The sequence below is a fragment of the Pleurodeles waltl genome, chromosome 3_1, assembly GCF_031143425.1.
Source record: "Pleurodeles waltl isolate 20211129_DDA chromosome 3_1, aPleWal1.hap1.20221129, whole genome shotgun sequence".
Lineage (NCBI taxonomy): Eukaryota > Metazoa > Chordata > Amphibia > Caudata > Salamandridae > Pleurodeles > Pleurodeles waltl.
The window spans coordinates 1,617,849,194-1,617,870,441 of record NC_090440.1 but is presented as its reverse complement, the minus strand read 5'-3'; the positions used below and the strand labels follow the sequence as shown (position 1 = coordinate 1,617,870,441).

Here is a 21,248-nt window from a genome sequence, read left to right as displayed (position 1 = left end):
ACCACCGCTCTGTGACCCAACAGTAGCAGTGGCACTTGAAGTACCAGTAGTAAAACAAGATAAGATGGGTAGCATGTGCTTCCTCTCATGACCTCCAAGGGATATCCATGGCTCTACCAGGTAAGGCTTTAAAAATTAAAACATGCAAGCAATGGCAATACCAATAGGTCTGATCTTTCTAGCTGGTGTAGTAGTTACATTTTCGTTTTATCTTTAATTGAAAGCATATTGACACAAATGTAGTAGAAAAAAGAAAGACAACATGCTGCCACCAAAACATGATGGCCACATGCTTGCAATTATAGATGTTTTTTTTTAGAGAACTGAATGTAATTTTAAAACAAAAGTGCAGGTTCTTCATACCAGGCAGTTATATGTAGGCCACTCATAGAAACAATTTTCAATGTCACATGAAAATGCTTCGAGGAGGCGTGCAACACTTACTGCACCACCCACATAAGTAGCTTTTTTAAACATGCCTCAGGCCTGTCATTGCAGTCTGTGTGCAGTTTTAAACTACCAATTAGACCTGGCAAAATACACCACCTGCAAGGCATAACACTCCCTTTTTAATGTGAATAAGTCACTCCATGGTAGGCCCTAAACAGCTCCTAGGACAGGATGCATTGTAGTTAAAAAACCTTAACATTTAATTATATGTTTTACATATTCTGGTACTGAAAAACTCCTAAATTAGTTTTTTTTTTTAAATACTGTGAGGCCTAACTCTCACATAGGATACCATTGTGCTACCTTATTGCATTTAATAAATGCTAATCGTTTTTAGGAACAGGTAGAAATTCCATGTTTGTTGTCTAGAGAATTGCAATTTAAAATACTTATTTTCTTAATGGCGAAGTCAAATTTGAATTCACAATTCTGAAAATGCCTGTTTAAGAAAGTTGTCATTTTCTTGTCCTAACCATTCGGTGCATGCAGCCTTTATCCTGGGAAAATGACTAGGTGTAGCTGGCAGTTGTCCTTTATGTATTCCTTCCAGACAGTAACACAAAGGGGGACAAGGTGCTGGCAGGATGGGAGGGGTGGACCTGTGCACAGCCCCACTTACATTTGAAAGGAGCTGCCTCAGCACACACACAAAGGCCCTCACACTAGTCTATTGTCACCCCTGACATTCTAGGAGCAGGGAAGGGAGGAAGAAAATTCCAGAACCCTCTATGGGGGAAAAACTCTAGAAGTTTCTTCTACGCCAATCCTGGCATCAGCTGTAAAAATAGGACCCTCAGACCAACTTTCAGTACATTGGACCAGTGGATACTCCAGAAGAAGGTCTACCCTGCTGCTTGAGGCCTGCTCTGCTCTCTGAGAAGGAAGACTGAACTTTCTACCTTCATCCCAAGCAAAGTAGCTCCAAGGGACGGTGGCTCACCACCTGTTCTGATCTACAGGGCCACAGTAAGCTCTGGTGACCTCCCTGCAAATGCCCAGCTTACCTGCTGTACTGGATGTGCCTGGACCTGCCTGAGCCCTACTGGCCTCTGCTGGATTGAATTTGTGATCCACAAGAGGTTCCTCCCTAGGCCGTGACCCCTTAGCTAGCATCAGCTGAGCTCCCCCTGTGAAGAAAAGGTGAAATCTCAAGTTTTGGGCTCTTCTCAATCACGTGCAGGCCCATTGGCATCAAGATCTTGACGCCCATGACAATTGCCAATGTGAAGCTCCATCGGACATGACTCTTCAATCTTTGAAATTGCATCTCTCAGGTTCTATGGACTAGATTTTTGTTGTTTTGGTGTCAAATAATTTATTAACTTTTACTGTAGTTTTTTTAATTGGTGTGGGATTTTTCTTTTTCTGTGTTTTCACTTTATTACTGTTTGTGTGCTGCATACTTACCTTATACATTAACTCTAAGTTAAGCCTAACTGCTTTTGTGCCAGGCCACCAGAAGGTTAAGCACAGGTTCATTTAGTGACTTTTGTGGCTCACCCGGACAAGGATTTGGCTGCTCATTGAGAAGGGCTCACACCTCCCTCAATCAATAACCACATTTCTCAAACCTCAGCTGCCATGGTTGTCCTTGAGACATGCTTTGCAATGGCACTTTAGTGGAGGCACAATATGTTCTTCAGTCCACTAGTGACCTTTAATTTAGAGACCCTTGGTACAATCAGGCATGCAGCCAATTTGTCAAACATCTATTGGTCAGATCACATGCACTGGGGCTTTGTTAGCAGTGTCCCAGTGTGCAGAGTCAAAAAAACAGCTCCATCTGTCCAGAAAAAACAGTGATGGTCTTATAAAAAAAAACATGTTCCTACACTAGTAAGTTAGGGCCAGATGTATCATGCATTTTTGCGATAGCAAATGGCCCAACAAACCGTTTGCTGTCGCAAAAATGCATTTTGGTATGTATGAATCCCAATTTGCGATTCAATAACTTGTTACTGATTCGCAAATTGGAATTGCAACTACATACCGATTTGGTATTAGGAAGGGGGGGTGTCAAGGGTGTCCCTTCATAATACCGAATCACAGAGGTATGTAGGAATGTTTTGTGACTGAAATGCGGTCGCAAAACATTTGCATTTTACCACCTACTTCAAGTAGGTGGTAACCCATTTGCCCCCTTACCCTTCGTGAATGCATGCGAAAACATTTATTTAAGAGTAGGCAGTGGTCCACTCTTAAAATATGAAAAGAAAACTTTTAATTTTTCTCTTTTAAATGCATCCAGTTCTCCTTTAAGGAAAATGAGCTGCATTAAAAAAAAAAAGATTGCTTTATTTAAAAGCAATCACAGACATGGTGGTCTGCTGAGCACGGCAGGCCACCATCCCTGTGATTGTAGCCATTCACAATGGGTTGTAAATTGCGAATTACCTCATGAATATTGATGAGATAGGTAGATTTGCAAGCTGTTGGGAATCACATACATTCAAATAGCGATTACCTAATTGCAATTCACACAAAAAATTGCAATTAGGTAATCATTATTGGGAAAATTGATACATCTGGCCCTTAGTGTAGATACATTCGCAAAATTCTATATATGGCTCACCAAAGATGGAATAAAAAAAAACAGTGATGATGGTTCAATAACTAATGGATTTTGCAGGAAAGATTTGGGTGAAGGAAGTCACTCTTAACCTTAAGGACAGTTCAGAATCAACAATCATCCATAGTCCAGAACAGGTGGTCGATCAGAGATGTAATCAAGTATTGAGGCATCCATTCTTGTATACACTTTACACTAGCATCAACTTGCTGCCTATCTGCTGTTCCATTGGGTGGTTTTCAGATATAATTGTGTCAGAAGTGCAATATATAGTTACTTTAGGATTCAATGATTTAGTCCATATGGACAACCTATGTTGTCAGCAGCAGCATGGATACTTGAGGTTCCCCACATGAGTTTGATCAGGCTTTCAATAATAAGGTGCTGATTTTAACTTGCTGGATCTTGTTCTTCAGTGATGAGGCAAACACAATGATTTGCCTCTGATGATCATTGTTAGAAATGGGGTCTTTGGTTGGCAGTCTGGTTACCCCCTGTCCAAGCAAGGACCCTCACCCCCTTGGTAGCTTGGCACAATCAGGCAGGCATCACTTCAGAAGCGATGTGTAAAGTGTTTGTACCATCACACACAGTAATACAGTGAAAACACTACAAAATGGACACACCATCAGTTTAGAAAAATAGGGAATATTTGTCTCAATCAAATTAGACCAAAACAACAACAATCCAACATACACAAGCTGAAACATTAATTTTCAAAAGAATTAGAGTCTTACTCCATAGAAAACAATGGAAATGATGATTTAGCACAAAGTACCTAGTTAGAGTAAAAAAATAAAGCTGCACGGGTGACTATGCATCGGAAAAGGCAGCGATGCGTCGACTCCCTCCTCGCAAGGGAGGCCGTGCGTCACTTCTTCTCTGGTCGGGTTGGTGATGCGTCTTTTTCTCCCTCGCAAGAGAGCGATGCATCAATTCCCAGATGGGGTGATCGGTGCAGGTTCATGATGACTTTGACGCCCAGGGACGATGAGTAGAAAATCCTGTTGCACAGTGTTAGAAAACTGCGCTGCATGAGGTTTGCTTCGTTATCAGCAGCCTAGTTTCTCCAGCTGTGATGCATCGATCTCCCAGCTGCGATGCAAGTGGAGCATCGATTTTAGCCGCGAGGACAGTGGCGCATGGTTTACCAGCTGCGTTGCAGATGGTGCGTCGTAAGTTTCCCCGCACAGCATTCTGAGCGTGGATTGTCAGCTCTTGGTCTGCCAACTTCACCTTTCAAGGGCCCAAGGACTGGATAGGGCACCACTTGGCAGGGCAGGAGTCTCAGAAGAGAGTCCAGGTGCTGGCAGAAGTCTTTGATGACCCTGAGACTTCAAAACAGGAGGCACGCTCAGTTCAAGCCCCTGGAGAGTCTTCTCAAGCAGAAATGCACAACAAAGTCCAGTCTTTGTCCCCTTTCACAGCCAGAAGCAGCAACTGCAGGATGGCCCAACAAAGCACAGTCACAGGCAGGGGCAGCACTTCACCTCAGCTCTTCTCCTTGGCAGAGGTTCCTCTTGAATCTAGAAGTGAACTCATTTTCAAGGGTTTTGGGAACAATACTTTTACCCCTTTCTGCCTTTGAAGTAGGCATTCTTCAAAGGAAAGTCTCTGTTGTTCACAAGATCCTACCTTGCCCAGGCCAGGCCCCAGACACTTACTAGGGGGTTGGAGACTGTATTGTGAGAGGGCCGACACAGCCCATTCAGGTGTAAGTGACCACTCCTTCCTCCACTCTGGCACAGATGGCTCATCAGGATATGCAGGTTACACCCCAGCTCCCTTTGTCTCAGTGTCTAGAGGGTATTTGCAAAGAGCCCAACTGTCAAACTGTCCCAGACAGGGAGTCCACAAACAGGCCGAGTCACAGAATGGTAAAAGCAAGAAAATGCCTACTTTCTAAAAGTGGCATTTTCTAACTTCCAACCTAAAAACCAACTTCACTAAAAGATGTATTTTTTATTTGTGTGTTCAGAGTCAGAGATAGGCCTTGCAACAGTAAAGACTGAACTTAGCAGTATTTCACTGTTAGGACATGTAACACACATCAGTACATGTCCCATCTTTAACATACACTGCACCCTGCCCGAAGGGCTATCTAGGGCCTACCTTAGGGGTGCCTTACATGTATGAAAAGGAAACATTTAGGCCTGGCAAGTGGGTACACTTGCCAAGTCATATTGGCAGTTTAAAACTGCACACACAGACACTGCAGTGGCAGGTCTGAGCCATGTTTGCAGGGCTTCTCATTTGTGTGGCACAACCAGTGCTGCAGACCCACTAGAAGCTTTTGATTTATAGGCCCTGGGGACCTATAGTGCATTTTACTAGGTACTTACTTGTAAATCAAATATGCTAATCATTGATAGCCAAATACACATACATTTTACATAGGAGCACTTGCACTTTAGCACTGGTTAGCAGTGGTAATGTACCCAGAGTACCAAAAACTGCAGAAAACAGTCCAGCACACATCAACAACCTGGGAAGCAGAGGCACAACATTAGGGGGGACCATGCTAAGGATGCCAAGTCTAACAGTCTTATTTGTATTAATGCACCACAGGGTCACAATGTTATCAATAGTACTTAAAATCGTGGATGGACAAGAAGCTGTAGAGCACATGTCCAACCTGGGTCCATGAATTAGAGCAATTCTTTCTTAATGTTGATTAATGTGGCTTTGGTCCTTTGATGTGTTAAGTGATTTACTAGCAGAAATCCAAGCAATTGTAGACTTTGAAGTGGGGTGGGTTGTTCATAATACTAATTCCCAAATCATCAGCCCATCATGATGTGCAGGTGAAAAGTATTCTAGAGTCTCTGTATGATTTTCCAAATTCATCAACATTTATTATAGTTTCTGCCTTGCAGACATGATCCCACAGTTTCAGACTTTAAGAGGAACTAGAGCTGTGGGAAATAGGTGTGCATGCAGTGATAAGAGAGGCTAACATTCTTGGTCATAAGCAGCCGTTTGAGTTCAAATGTCTTTGGCTGGTGATGAGGCGCTCAGACCAGGTAGGATCTTGTCTGCACCCTGTCACTAATTGAACTAAATTGAGAAAGAGGTGGAATATATGGTGGTTTTTGTTGGTGTTACTTGTTGTGTGTAGTTCCAACATACTGGTGATTGGGCCATATTACATGGATTTATTCTACTAAGTTGTACAATAAGTTTAGGAGTTCTTGGTAAGTGCTTTATCAATTCAACCAGGACTTTTGATCAATTGTTGTCCTTTGCAAATTAACCCTGCTGGTAAACAATTTTGTTTAGATTAGGAGACATCTTTAGCCAATGTAGTGACTGGAACAGAGTACTTAATTATCAGAGACAGTGAAGTTAGATGACACTGTTCTAGCTTCCTGTCAGGTCACTCTGGATAGCTTGCAGATAGGTAGCTTAGTTTGGTGGTAGCAGGGATATTTCTCTAAATGTCTGGTCAGAGGGGATAAATCAAGCTCTCCTTATAAAGTACACTGATGAGGATTAGGTCAACCACAGATAGAGCATGCTAGGTGAAGATGTCAAGGCTGTATATTAAAGACAAAGAGGTATTAAGTCTGTGACCTTCATGGTGTATTGGTGTTTCAGTTAACTCTGGAAAGCATATGTTGACCATTCCCTTAACTATGTTTTACACATTTTCAGGAAGTTGCTAGACTAGTTCACAGCTAAAGAATGTGGGAGGGCTGCTGACATATTTCTTCTAATGTATTTTAATACCTCACAGTAATAAATAATAATAACAAAATGTCTACAGTGCATAGCTGCCTCCTAAGAGGTCCCAGGGATTGGTACCAGTGCCCATCCACCTTCATACAGTTCTTAACCCCCCCGCATTCTGATTTGAAAAACAAGGTTTTACATATTTTCCTTAAACTTTCTTCTGACTGGGCCTGCCAAACAGTTAACAGCAGAGAATTCCAGAATTTAGGTGCTGTGTAGCCAAATGCCTTACTGTCCATGACTGCTTTTGTAAGTCTGAAAACTATGGCCAACAATTCCTTTGCAGATATGAGATTACTCTGGGGTACGTAGGGTCTAACTAATGGTAGCAGGTACCATGGCCTTTTATTGTTCATGGCTTTATAGCAAAAGCACAAGGCTTTAAGGGAAGCTTTTTGTCCCACAGGAAGCCAATGAAGCTGCCTGAACGCGAACTCCATGGGCACACATCGAGGCAGCTTCGAAATAAGCCTAGCTGCTCCATTCTGCACCTTTTGCCCTCTAATGAACCTGATTTTTGTTTCTCCAAGGAATAAAACATTACAGTAGTCCAGCCTTGCCACTATCATGGCCTGAACCACTATCTTCCTGGATTTTTATCGGCAGGAAGCACAACATTTTTCTCAACATTTTCAAGAGTCCAAAAAATATCCCCACTACCACTGAAATTTGTTGAATGATAATTTATCATCCACCCAAATGCCAAGATTTTTGACATTGAGTTTAGCTTCTGGAACAAGGCCAAATTTGTTGGGCCAGCAGACCAATGACCAGATAGTCGCCTGGTTACCCAGACTCAAAACCTAAGTTTTATCCACATTGTATCTTCAACTTCCGCAAAGCAGAGGCTTAAAGATGAAGCCATCTGGGTAGCATTTTTTGACAGTGTGATAAATAAGCGGAGTATCATCAGCATACAACACAATTGAGAACCCAAAGCTCTTAATTACCTTCACTAGCAGATGCACATAAAAATTAAACACGGTTGGGCTCAACGAGGATCCCTGTGACAGCCCTTGCTTCAATGGGAGCGCCCTTGACTGATGGGGCTTCTGAGCCATCTGAACCATCTGCTCAGACAGGGAGCGTCTCTGGCTTCAGAAGGAAAAGAGTCATAAATGGTGGCTACCTTTTTCAGAAAAAAATGCACCAGCACGATGCAACCTTCCTCTGTTGGGGTTATTGAAGCTGAGACAGCGCTTACTGATGAAAGAGACTTCACCACCCTGAAAAGGCTGTGGGAGGATTTTTTGGCCTGTTGGATTTCATTAGTATAAAATTCACAGTGAGCTGTTTTATGCCCCTATGATAGATTTCTATTGCTGTCTTGCAGACTCTTAACTTTGGGATCATGCTCTCCACGCCAAAGCGACTCTAGCCATTTACACCTTCTTTAAAACTAGTGAATCCTCATTAAATAACTCAGCAAAGAGCCGTTTTCTGTGAGAGGCTCAGCTTCCACAAGCAGCAATCTGATCTAATGCTCCATTGATCCAGTTCTCTACTTGTGCATCAGCTGTATCACTACAATTTTCCAAACTAGGCTGATTAACTGCCAGAACACCACAAAACGCCAAGGGGGATAATTTGTACAAGCGCCTGGTCCATGCCACTGAGGCCACCTGGACATTTTTAAGCACATTTTCATATGGAACCAGAAACAGGATAGCAAAATGATGAGACCATACCAGTGACATGGGCTGCTTAACCACTATTTATTAGAGAAAACAGGATCCAAAGTGTGCCACAATCTGTGTGAGGTGGACTTTACAAGTTGAACCCACTGCAGGCCTTCCAGGTCTGCCACCACAGTCGTGGCTGCAGTACAGGATGTATAATCAAGGTGTAAATTCAAATCTCCCACCTGTGCTTGCAGGATTTAGGCCATTAAGTGTGCTGAGATTACTAATTTTGTACACATTATTGAGAACTATAAAAGAGCATCCTGTGAAATACAAACACTCTCCCACCTGTTCTTGCAGGATTTTTTAGGCCATTAAGTGTGCTGAGATTATTAATTTTTTATACATTATTCAGAACTATAAAAGAACATCCTGTGAAATACAAACACCTCTCCACACCTCAACAACTTCCAATGGCTCCCAGTCCAGGAAGATATAAGTTCAACCTACTCACCCACGCCAACAAAGCACTCCAAAACACCGGTCCAGCGTACCTCAACCACTCCCTCAACTTCTACCAACTTGCCAGATACCTTCGATGTGCATCCGACGCAGGAGCACACCTCCCTCACATTAAAAAGGCCAGAATTGTGCTTATTTCCAAGACCTCGAGCCTCAGAATCTCCCCCTCCTTCATGGACTTCTGAAGGAATCTCAAGACATTGCTCTCGTAGTGGCAAGATCTCCTCCTTTCACCTCAGGCCTGCTCTTCTCAGTGCCTAGATACCTTCATGGGTGATTAGTCGCGTTCTACAAATCCACAGAATGTAACATAACAAGTTGTGCCCCAGGGACATGAAATAATTTGGTCAATCTACACATTTGCTTCTTATTTATATTATATAGTAAAGACACAGCAGTCAAAACTAAGCATGTGTATACAAGGTGAATTGTGATATGGTGCAACCACATATTTCTTTGTGCTTAAACCACAGTATTTCTGGTCATAAAATAATCTAGATTCTAAGGTCAATCACATTATAAGTACAGTTCACGATTACATTGTGTATTGTTGCAAATGTTGAAACTCTTAGTACCAAAAAAAAGTATCATCAAAAATATTTGTACTCAGACCCATAAAGTTTATCAACTATTACTTTTTTGTTTCATCGAATATTAGTTGATTCAAGGTACAACGCTCATAAAAACATTGTGAGGTACTTCCTATCTATCCTGAAGGAAACTTCATAGCATTTTGTCTTCTGGTTACTTTCACAAGTGAGTCCCTTCATGGAGGTATCAGGAGGGTCAGGGGAACTGTGGATGGAACCTTTCTTTCACGGTTCATGGGAAGATTCAGAAGTAGTTGCTAGGAGGGGGAAGGGGTTGCCTAATGTTTCCCGGCTATCAAGTTCCTTTGCGAGGCTGGTTCGGGTTTGCCCAGACATAGGTCACATGCACACTGTGCCAAGTGTTCCAGTTCAGGGAGGAACTGGCCTGGTAGTTCAGGCTGGATTGTTTCTATTGTTCCTATTGGAGCAGGGTTAAGACTGATTTCTGTATTGCTAGGTCCAAAATTAGGTGGCACGGTGTGTAAAATAACAATGGACTGGGATGTAGCTTGAGTAATTACCAGTGGCTAAGATCAATTCAAGCTTTCTATCCATCACTTTTTGTATAATTTAGTGTGCTGCTCTAAGGGGGATAGAAATGCCAAGATGTAGGCCCTGTGCATACTGTTCCCAAATCAAACTATACCTCACTGATGAGGCCTGTTGGACTTTTTTGCTTATGCAGGGTCATCCCCAATCTTTTTGCCTCCTGCCTCCTATTTTCTCTGACCTGTTGCTGTTGACTTTTGAACTCTGAGCACTTTACCACTGCTAACCAGTGCTAAAGTGCTTATGCTCTCTGTGGAAAATTGTATGTAATTGGTTTATCCATGATTGGCATATTTGATTTACTAGTAAGTCCCTAGTAAAGTGCACTAGAGGTGCCAGGGCCTGTAAATCAAATGCTACTAGTGGGCCTGCAGCACTGGTTGTACCACCCACATAAGTAGCTCTCTAATCATGTCTCAGACCAGCCACTGCAGTGACTGTGTGTGCAGTTTTAACTGTAAATTCGACTTGGCAAGTGTACCCACTTGCCAGGCCTAAACCTTCCCTTTTCTTACATGTCAGACACCCCTAAGGTAGGCCCTAGGTAACCCCAAGTGCAGGGTGCAGTGTATGGTTAAGGTAGGACATATAGTAATGTGTTTTATATGTCTTGACAGTGAAATATTGCTAAATTCGTTTTTCACTGTTGCAAGGCCTATCCCTCTTATAGGTTAACATGTGGGCTACCTTTAAATCTGATTAAAGTGTAGATTCCCTTTGGGAGCGGATGGACATGTGGAGTTTGAGGTCTCTGAGCTCACAATTTAAAAATACATCTTTTAGTAAAGTTGATTTTAAGATTGTGTTTTTAAAAATGCCACTTTTAGAAAGTGAGCATTTTCTTGGTTATACCATTTCTGTGACTCTGCCGGTTTGTGGATTCCCTGTCTGGGTCAGTTTGACAGTTGGGCTGGTTGCACCTCACATTAGACAGTGACACAAAGGGAGCTAGGGTGTAGTCTACATTTCCTGATGAGCAATCTGTGCTAGGAGTGAAGGGAGGAGTGGTCACTTACACCTGAAAGGGCTGTGCCTGTCCTCACACAATGCCGTCTCTGACCCCCTGGTGAGTGTCAGGGGCCTGGCCTGGGCAAGGCAGGATTTCACATTCAAAAGAGACTTTACTTTGAAGTAGGCCTACTTCAAAGTAGAGATTGGTTATAAGAAGGGCACCCAAAACCACAGACTTTAGAACACTCCTGGAAACAAGAGGAACATCTGCCTGGAGAAGAGCTGAAGAGAAGTGCTGCCCTGCCTGTGACTGTGCTTTGTGGAGCTATCCTGCAGTTGCTGCTTCTGTTCATCTGGCTGTTGAGGGGTGAAACCCCGAAACGTGTCCCAGGATGCTTGTTTCCAGTCCAGGGAAGACCTGGCCTGGCAGTTCGGGCTGGACTGTTCCCATGGGGAACAGGGTCAAGACCGATTTGCATGTGGCTGGGTCCAAACTGGAATGGCATGGGCAGCAAAAAAACGATGGATTTAGGCCCAGATCTCTGTACTAGGGGTGAATGTTTGACATTGTTCAGCATTCCGTCCATCACTTGTTCTTTTTGCATTTGTCGCCCTAAGTAGAAAGGGTATGTCCAGACGTGGGCCCTGTGCTTCCCATGCCACTGGATTCAAGCTAGCCTGGCTGATGAGGGGTAAAACCCCGAAACCGGTCCCAGGATGCTTGTTTCCAGTCCAGGGAAGACCTGGCCTGGCAATTCGGGCTGGACTGTTCCCATGGGAAACAGGGTCAAGACTGATTTGCATATGGCTTGGTCCAAACTGGAATGGCATGGGCAGCAAAAAAACGATGGATTTAGGCCCAGATCTCTGTACGGGGGGTGAATGTTTGACATTGTTCAGCATTCCGTCCATCACTTGTTCTTTTTGCATTTGTCGCCCTAAGTAGAAAGGGTATGTCCAGACGTGGGCCCTGTGCTTCCAATGCCACTGGATTCAAGCTAGCCTGGCTGATGAGGGGTAAAACCCCGAAACCGGTCCCAGGATGCTTGTTTCCAGTCCAAGGAAGACCTGGCCTGGCAATTCGGGCTGGACTGTTCCCATGGGAAACAGGGTCAAGACTGATTTGCATATGGCTTGGTCCAAACTGGAATGGCATGGGCAGCAAAAAAACGATGGATTTAGGCCCAGATCTCTGTACGGGGGGTGAATGTTTGACATTGTTCAGCATTCCGTCCATCACTTGTTCTTTTTGCATTTGTCGCTCTAAGTGGGAAGGGTATGCCGAGACGTGGGTCCCGTGCTTCCCATGACACTGGATTCAAGCTAGCCTGGCTGATGAGGGGTGAGACCACGAAACCTGTTGCAGGATGCTTGTTTGCAGTCCAGGGAAGACCTGGCCTGGCAGTTTGGGCTGGACTGTTCCCATGGGGAACAGGGTCAAGACCGACTTGCATATGGCTGGGTCCAAACTGGAATGGCATGGGCAGCACAAAAATGATGGATTTAGGCCCAGCTCTCTGTACTGGGGGTGAATGTTTGACATTGTTCAGCATTTCGTCCATCACTTGTTCTTTTTGCATTTGTTGCCCTAGAGTGAGCCCTGACCTCCAAATAGTGTCCTTAAGGTCTATGGTCCTTGGTTAAGTGTCAGGGTGTACTCCTCCTGCTTACCTCACCCTGCAGCCTTGGCCTGCTGGAAAAATCAAATCTTCGAAAAAGTGACTAAGTCTGAAGATAGAAATCTTCTCCGGGCTAAGGTGCCAAGCGTATCCAGCTGCCCAGAGAACTGCCCTGGGTGCAAATTTTGAACTTCTCCCACTCTGAGATATCCCACCAAACAGCTTCACCAGGACTTCACCAGGTCTTCATCAGCTATCCCTCCTTGTGATCCTAGTATGACCAGTTAGTTACCCGTGTGTGGCACTTTGGTGCTCAAATATAATTCAGACTTTAAAAATTCATATTTTTGGTTCCTCCTATTGGATTTTTGCATTTTGGTGTCTGTTTGTATAATAAACTCTCTGGTTTTGTAAATTCAGTGGATTTTTTGTGTTGTGTTTTCTACTTTTTAACTGTTTTGGTACAGAAAAAACCTTTACACATTTCTCTTAGCTTAAGCTTGTCTGTTATGTGCTACAACTACCAAGGATTGAGCTCAGGTTTAAGTTATCGAGACCTAACTGGACACAGTATTGAATTATATTATATCCCCTCCAAGTAATAATCCACAAACTCTCACATTTGAAATACTTATTGCTTAATGTGTACAGTTAAAGTCAAAACACTAGTTCCTACAAAATTGTGATCATTGTTTTGAAGATCAGATTGTTAAAATGAAAAAAATAATACCACAACTTGTCATATGTGTTGCCTTTACTTGTATAATATGTCAAGTAATTATTCTTTATCTTAACTAGATTTGAATCCTCTACAGCTGCATAGTTCCAGTATACTACCTAAAGCTTTTATAAATGTTTCTATTCAATTGGTGATTCACTTGCAGTAGTACCAATACAGTTTCTCCCAAAATCTGTCTTGCAGCTTCAAACCATGTGCAAGTTTGGTGAGGATGAACTTGGAAAATGAAACAATGCCCTCATTGAATTCTACTTTTATGCAATAGGGTTATCAGTCCCAAATTCAGTTAAATAAGGACACTATATATCCCTTAGGGTGGCATTTTTAAATATATGCATGTTGAAACTAGTTTGAAATAAAAAGTATTTGAAATCACATTAGTTTTGATATGTTCTATTAAATAACATTGTTGTTTTGAGTTTCATAATGACTGTCCAATCAAGTTTTCCATGTACATGCCAAATATGGTCATTTTAACTTAAGAAGAGAGGTTCATTAGGAAGCATGCACACAAAAGACAACATAACACTTTTGGTTGAAAATTCTATGTATACCAGGGCCAGGCTTGTTCACCTGATAAAGTGCCCTTGGCCTGCCTCTCATTTCTTCAAAAGAAGCTCCTGCCTGGTGGTTGACTATCTATTGTTCTCTCTTGGAGTGAGGTGTCAGTATGTTTTAGGGACAGAGCACATGCATTGAGAAGTTGGTTGGCAGTCTCTCACTTCCCAGAGGTTAAAATTCAAACAATCCAGTTCTCTTATAATGGAGAAAATGTGGGAGAATTAGAAAAAAAACTGATTTTGTCACTAAGTGATGCACACGGGGTGATAACAGTCAGGATTGACATAGTGGTACAGTCCACATTTGTTTATGAAGATGGCAGCAGTGCGTTCCTCTTAGCTATTTGGAGGAAAAGGAGTGGCAAACACATCAATGTACTATTCACCAGCGGTTCATAGCATAAGTCCTCCCCCCCCCAATGCTTCTATGCATCTTTGACAGAGAACAAGAGGTGAGCAGTGTGAAAGGTATTTGTTTGCAGGTAAGATACTATGAATACAGCTTAACCGGGAGCTATAGCACTGGTCATTATCGATACAAAAGTCTTCCCTAGGATTCTTGCATTAGGACTGGGCAAGTATCTGCATACGCTTGCTGATTAAAGCCAATTAGTGTTTTCTAAAGGAAATCAGAATTCAGGATAATTTGTGATAGAAATTGACTACACAGAAACAGATCTTGGAAGTCCTTGTGATCTTAGATTCTGAAAAAGCAATCAACAGGATAGATTGCTGCTTTCTAAGGTGTGATTTGACAACTGGCTTCAGACCCCCATTTGATGTTTAGGAGTTCACCAATTTGTTTGCCACGAAAGACAGGGATTCTGGTACCTAGGATCAGGTCAGCGAATACGATAACCGGGCAGGGGAATGAGACTGGGCTGTTCCGTTTTCCTCTTCTCTTTAGAAATAGAATCTCTAAAGGACATTATAAGAAAAAGCCATGAAATTACAGATGTCCTTTTCAAAGGCATATAGCACAAAACTGGCTTACTTGCAAGTGATGTTCTACAGAGTTCAGCCAAACCAAGATCATTTTGGGGCAGTGCTTGAGAAATGATAACAATTTAATAGAATTTCAGATTTTCAACAGAAGTCAATTTCAAGCTGCCTGAATTCTAGGTTTGTTAGTTTCATGTTGATCCTGTTAGGCACCTGGTCATAATCCAATTAACTGGGTAATGTCTCTCCTAAAAGCAAATCGGTCCACACGTAGTAGTGACATCCAGCAGACAGCCCGAGTCCTATTGGGCCTGGGATGATTGGCAATAGGCACAATATTGTACCCCACTTTTTAAAAAATTGTCAAGGCTAACTAACTTATTCCAAAGAAGATATCTTATGCCTACAAAGAAAGCATGATTATTTCATCTGGGTAAGCAGGAGGATTATGGTGGCTCTGAAATCTAGTTGAGTACACTGCCATTGAGTCTTAAGCAAAAACTTTTAGTTTGAGCACAAGAAAATGGCTTTTGTTTCTGCACTATGAATGAAAACCTTCCAAGTATCTGTCACTTGACCTAAATCTACAGGGTGAAATATTCTGTTCAAAATGTGACAGTGTGACATGACCCGAAACAGAATGTTGGCATGTGATGAGGTCATGGCATTTTGTGATGGCGTCATGGAAGACTATGGAATGGGTTCTGGAACATTGTGAAACTGAGTCATAGTAGTCCTTTGGGATGGTACCAATACTCAAAACTCTGGGACACCAACCGTCTTTCCCTTAGACCGTGACTATTATTAAATTTCTGTCATGCTATAATTTTGGCTACACCTTCAGTCATAATTTTGTAAATTATAAAAAAAAGTTATCTTTTTTTAACCACAAAGTTGAAATAAAGTTTGCAAAAACGTTCTGAATTAGGCCTATGGTGGTTAGGATGTGAGTGAAGCATTCATGTGCTAATGTTATTTTCCTCACTGCAGTGCTGAATTTGATCCAGTGGTTGGAAATGAGGCACATGGGAGATCTTTTTTAGGGTCCTCAAATTATTTTCGACCCAGAACTAGAGATAGAAAGGCAGAAAAGGAATTTAGAAGGAGGAAGAGAATGCAAAAAACTGTGAGAATGGGAAAAGCAAGGATGATAAACAACCTGCAGGGATGAGATAAGGACGCAGGGAGTGCGGGGTGGTGGATGAAAGAGGCATGAGAAGCAATTAAGACGAGATAGCCTTGGTATTCTGAATCTCCAACATTCAGCAGCTCCTGCCTTGGGCATCTGAGAAACACTTTGGGCAGGACACATTATTTTACAAATTAAGTACATGCCCAGTCTCTGCTTTGAATGAGAAACCGTAAATGACCATACACAACTTCAAATGATTGGCACAAACTCAATTATTAAATGCCATTCACAGTCTCAAATCCACAAGCTCAGCCACAGACTATGAGATGCAACCATCATATGACCAGGCACAACAAACATATGCAGAGCCGTAGACCTGTATAATGAGGTGTCGCCTCATATGCCAACTGCAAGTTCTCACTGTAACCTCTCCAAATGCAAGTGTGGCTTGAAATGCATAGCACTTCTTTCCCCTTTGCAAGAATAGCCTCAGAAGGTTATACATTTTAGGCTTGACTCGACATACCCAGTGCAAGCTGACCAAGTGCATGTACAGAATCAGTTTCTCAGTGCATCTTACCCATTCACAGGCCACACCTCGATGCCCATTCTGCCTCTTCAAACTCAGGTTTAGATTTAAATGTTGAGTGGAACCTCTGTGCAACCTGCCCACTGACAGGGATGGCATCAAATACATAGTATATCCTCCCCATATGTAGACTTGCTGTGAATTCCTGCCATATTCCCCCATTTGCAGCTGAAGCCTCAGTAGTCCTGTGCAGCCTCAGCATGGCCTTGTAAAGCTCAAAAACATGGAAGCTTTACAATACAAAACTACAGTGACAAGTATCCTGTGCATCCACTTCTTATGAGAGTCTCAGATTCCCAGGAGAGCTCAGCACGCTGATCCCCCTCCATTATCGACCATGACCACGAGACCACCATATGCATGATGGAGGCAAGAGGCAGACACTAAGGAAAAGTAAGTCCAATACTTAACTACGAAGTAGACTTTTCAATCCTCAAACACAGCTGAGCAATGAACTGCCTCCATGTCTTAGATCACATCTATTGTTCAGTAACAGCTAGGAAGCTCTTCAGCAGAGAGGCTATTGAAGAGCAACGTGGATCCTCACCTTCTGCCTAGCCCTCAATGCCTTGACAGCCTTCCTTGTTGCAACTGAGAGACTAGCAGGGGGGAAAAATGTGGTACCTAGCCAAGCCCTGTAAGCATTCCAATTTGGGTGCTTCCCTGTGACCTATAAATCACTTGTGGCAGGCTAGCACTCATGAGTAGCAAAGGTTTGATGCTGCCCATTGGGATCATCACCTGATGGACAAGTCGGGCATTCTAAAATCATTTGACCTTGCATCATGGACTACCATTCAAAGACATTTTAGATATACATGTGGTTCAGAAAACAGTCACACATATTTGCTATTTTTCTTTCCTTTGCTTACATCATACACTTACTGTATTCTTCTTATCTGGAGGAACAACTGCAACAGGAGTACTATTAATGGAGGACAAATTACAATTAAAGTAGTAAAGAGACCCATGCATATGGCATTATTGCTGAACAACTGTGAGATAAAGGCTCACAGACTATATTCTTGAGTTCCTCACTTCATCATATGGTGACATCTCTATCTTCCTCTATCTCTATGCTCAGCATGGTAGCACAGCACCATGAAGACTTGCAGGCCTCTCAGACATTTGTTCACCCTATTCAACAATTTGCTGTTAAGCCAGGGGTTCAGCTGAGAATCAAAACCACAAACATATTTGCTTCCTTTCATATTGAACAAGCATTTGCAATGCCATGGGTCTCTCATTCACTCGAGTTAGAGCTATTAGCGTTGTAAATTCCTAACTGGATTTTTCTTGCAATTTAAATTGAAAATGAAAAGCAAAAAGGTTAACATAAGTGCACTGATTCAAAGCACCACGGCCGCCACGAGAATGAGCGCAAAGGAGAGACACAAAAGGAAAAAGAAGTTCGCTCACAGTCAAACTTATCAGCAAAAGTGCAACAATCAATGTAACAGGGTCAATGGCCAAGGCGGTAACAAAACTGCCCCAAGGAGGGCTGGGGAGGGACAAGCATCAGAGAGTGGACGGGAAGGGCTAGGGAAGCAAGCTAACAACAAAGGGTGAGGGAGGGGCTGGGGCCTCAAACTGCCAATGAAGAATGAGAGGGGGGGCTGAGAAAGCAAACTGACAAAGAGTGGGAGGGTATTACTGAGGAAGCACATAGACAAACAAGGGTGGAAGTAAGTGGAGGGGGATGTGCATGGACAAATGCAGGTGGGATGGGATGGGTAAACACAGATAATGAAGTGCAGGAGGGCGGGTTGGGGAGCAAGCTAACAATAGATAGAAGGTGGAAGTGGCTGGGGCAGTAAGCTGACAATGAAGGGAGGACAAGATGGGATACATAACTATGTGTGATGTGGAAGGCTGAGAGGTGGGAGTTGCCTGGACACATATTTAGAAGTCATGTTACACCCCTTAGGAATATTTCAGTGCTCTTGATAACTGTAAACGCTTTTAAAAATCTTCACTATATGCTGTTTCCCATATTTGAACCATCATTATAATGTAAAACTCCCAATGGCAACCAACAGTGAGCAGCAGAGCAGAGTTTCCTCCACTCACCTTAAAAGCCCTGCTCATTGAGGCCTATTGGACAGATGGCCCTAAAACTACATTTTGTCTTCATTGGCAATCCTCTTAGTCTGTGACTGAAGACAATAAAGGCCTCGAGACACTTTTGACATGGTTCACTAAGGCCCGGGACTCACTGGAGATTGCTTGTGAGCAACGGTTATCTGTACAGAGCTGACTCACACTTATCTTCTAATCTGCAGGAAATAGAAAATATCACAGAAGTAACAGTCACTGATGCTCAGGTCCACACAATGAGCAGTCATTTTACAAAGAACTCCCACAGCTTTTGCAAGAGTGCAACAGATGAGGAAGACAGCAGACAGCCAGTGCATGACTTCAAACTATGCTATCCGCATGTTCGAAGCCATAACACGGTACAGATTCCTATGAAAAATAAAAGTGTAATGAAGCTGTTTATGCATAATATCTTGGTGTCAGTGCCAAACGTGTTGAATATATTTATTTTTAAGGAACAAAACAGTCCTCTTTGTGTGCATGAAAACGTGCACATTGCATCATGCAATAGATATAATTATTGGTCACTTGAAAAAAAGTGCTATGACGCCGCTAGGGTTGGCCGTATCATAGTGTTTTTTTCTGCTTTTCAGAAGAATGGTGCACGGACAATTTCGACTGGGAAAAGTAACATTCAATAAATTCAAGCCCTATGAAGGGAGCAGCAGGCAGGGAGAGTAGGAGCGAGGAAGAAATAGAACCTCTATCATGCTGGGAGCAGTGGACGGGTACAGATTAACGTGAATCAGCCTGTGTTTGGTCCCTGCTCTACAAAAATGACAGGAAATTCTGTTTAATTTCCACCGGCCAGTTAAGGAGACTGTAAAGAAGAGTAACGTGAAGCCATCAAAGGGTAAGCAATGGGCGGGTTCCAAACCCTTTTTGTACACAATAATGTCTCGCAAGCTAGACGCAGGAGCTAGTGCATGCTCTCACAGGCTCGACCATAAAAGGATACCAATCTAAAAATCTAGTTCTAAATAGTCCTCTTCTTAAATGTGTGCCCCGTAGTCTTGGTGTTTTTACTGATAGCAGAGTCTCTCTCAATACCCAGTTTTCTCTCTACCTTGAAATAAGAATCCACTATAAACGCACACTTTTCTAAAACTTAATTTTTAATTACGTCTTAGTGAGGCTAGTTGTCTTTGAAAAGCATCCTGCATGTTATTTTCTGTTAGTATGATACCACGTTACAATACACGTTGTAACTAACCAGCACACATTAAGCCCTATCTGATCAAGCTGAGAAAAACTCAGTTTATGCCGCAAAAGCTCAAATTGACCTGGTGCTGTTATAGGGTGACAAAATACCACGAAATGGTCCTGGGCGTAGGGCAAGTAAAATTGTAGGGTGCGAGCTTTCGAGTTCACAACAATCACGCTGGCATATGATGCTACAATAAAGTATAAGAGAAGCCGGGCATGAGGCCTAAGGGGCAGTGGAAAGGGAAAGAGTGGGGATTGTTAGGGGTACTTAAAACTCATAATATTGTAAAATTCCCAACATGTTTTAAGAAAACAGAGGCGAGAGCTTATGCACTTCAGTCTGTGTGAGCATGTAAAGGTCCCAGGGGAAATATCACAGACACTTCAATCACAATCCCCAAATGAAAGCACCTGTACCCATCTATTTATTAGTGAATGCATTTATCAGGGGGTGTAACACTCCAAACTCCATTCCTTCAACGCGCTGAGCTACGCCTAGGAGTGCAGCTGAACAAACCACACTGGCAGGTGTCATGTATTCCATTTATTTGTATGAGGTCTTTAGGAGAAACAGTGTTCTTTGTCCTTTCTGAAGAAACCACAGATTTAACATGAGATAAAGAAAGCAACTTCGTGGCATTACATACCTTCACATCATTACTACTGATGGAACGATAACAACAGTATTCTTTAGCAAATACTTTTATCTATACGTTAAAATAATGCCACTTCGACAGAATCTATGAATCTACAAAAAGAGATCAGTTTGATATTACGCTTTTTGTACTTCATGCATTTGCTTACAGACTGCATGTTACATGCCTCGTTTGTTTCTCCTGTACACAATAAACTACTTTTTCGAGTTCCTGTTTTTTTCTATAGATTTACAAGGTATTTGAAAGTACTGCAAACGTGATCTATGCAATGCAGGAAGAAGATAAAACAGCAACTAACAATGGCTCCAGTATTAAATCTAAAACAAACATTACATTGACATAGTGAAATATTCCTCTGAAAACGGAACAGTCCACCATTAGAAAGGTAACTTTAAAACAAAATTCAACTTTTCTTTCAACACGCGTGTCAATTACAGCAGTGAAATAGACTAACCTTTAAGGAAAACGTTCTCTTCATTTGGTGATGACATCTTTTCAAATGATATTTTGCCACCTTTCTGGTCCGAGGTTTTTGTTGTACTGTTCGAATACCTCCCAGGCTGTTTTTTAAGTGTTGGAGAAATTAAACTCTGCTCACTCTCCACTTCCTGTTAGAAGACATAAAGGGGATGTTAGTCGAAAGCTATCGGTAGGAAACAGATGTGGTTTTTCTGAGGGTGTCGATTACAAAACCCTTACCTTCCGCGTGCAAAATGGTACATT

The 21,248-nt window shown here is 42.4% G+C and overlaps 1 protein-coding gene across 1 annotated transcript in view; it reads right to left on the bottom strand.

Annotated features, from left to right (window-relative positions):
• Window positions 1-21,248, bottom strand: part of XIRP2 (xin actin binding repeat containing 2) — a 960,073-nt gene that overhangs the window by 503,193 nt on the left and 435,632 nt on the right. The window contains exon 2 of the mRNA XM_069225265.1: window positions 20,980-21,133. Within this exon, the coding sequence (XP_069081366.1) occupies window positions 20,980-21,133 (154 nt within the window). The remainder of the gene's footprint in view (window positions 1-20,979; window positions 21,134-21,248) is intronic.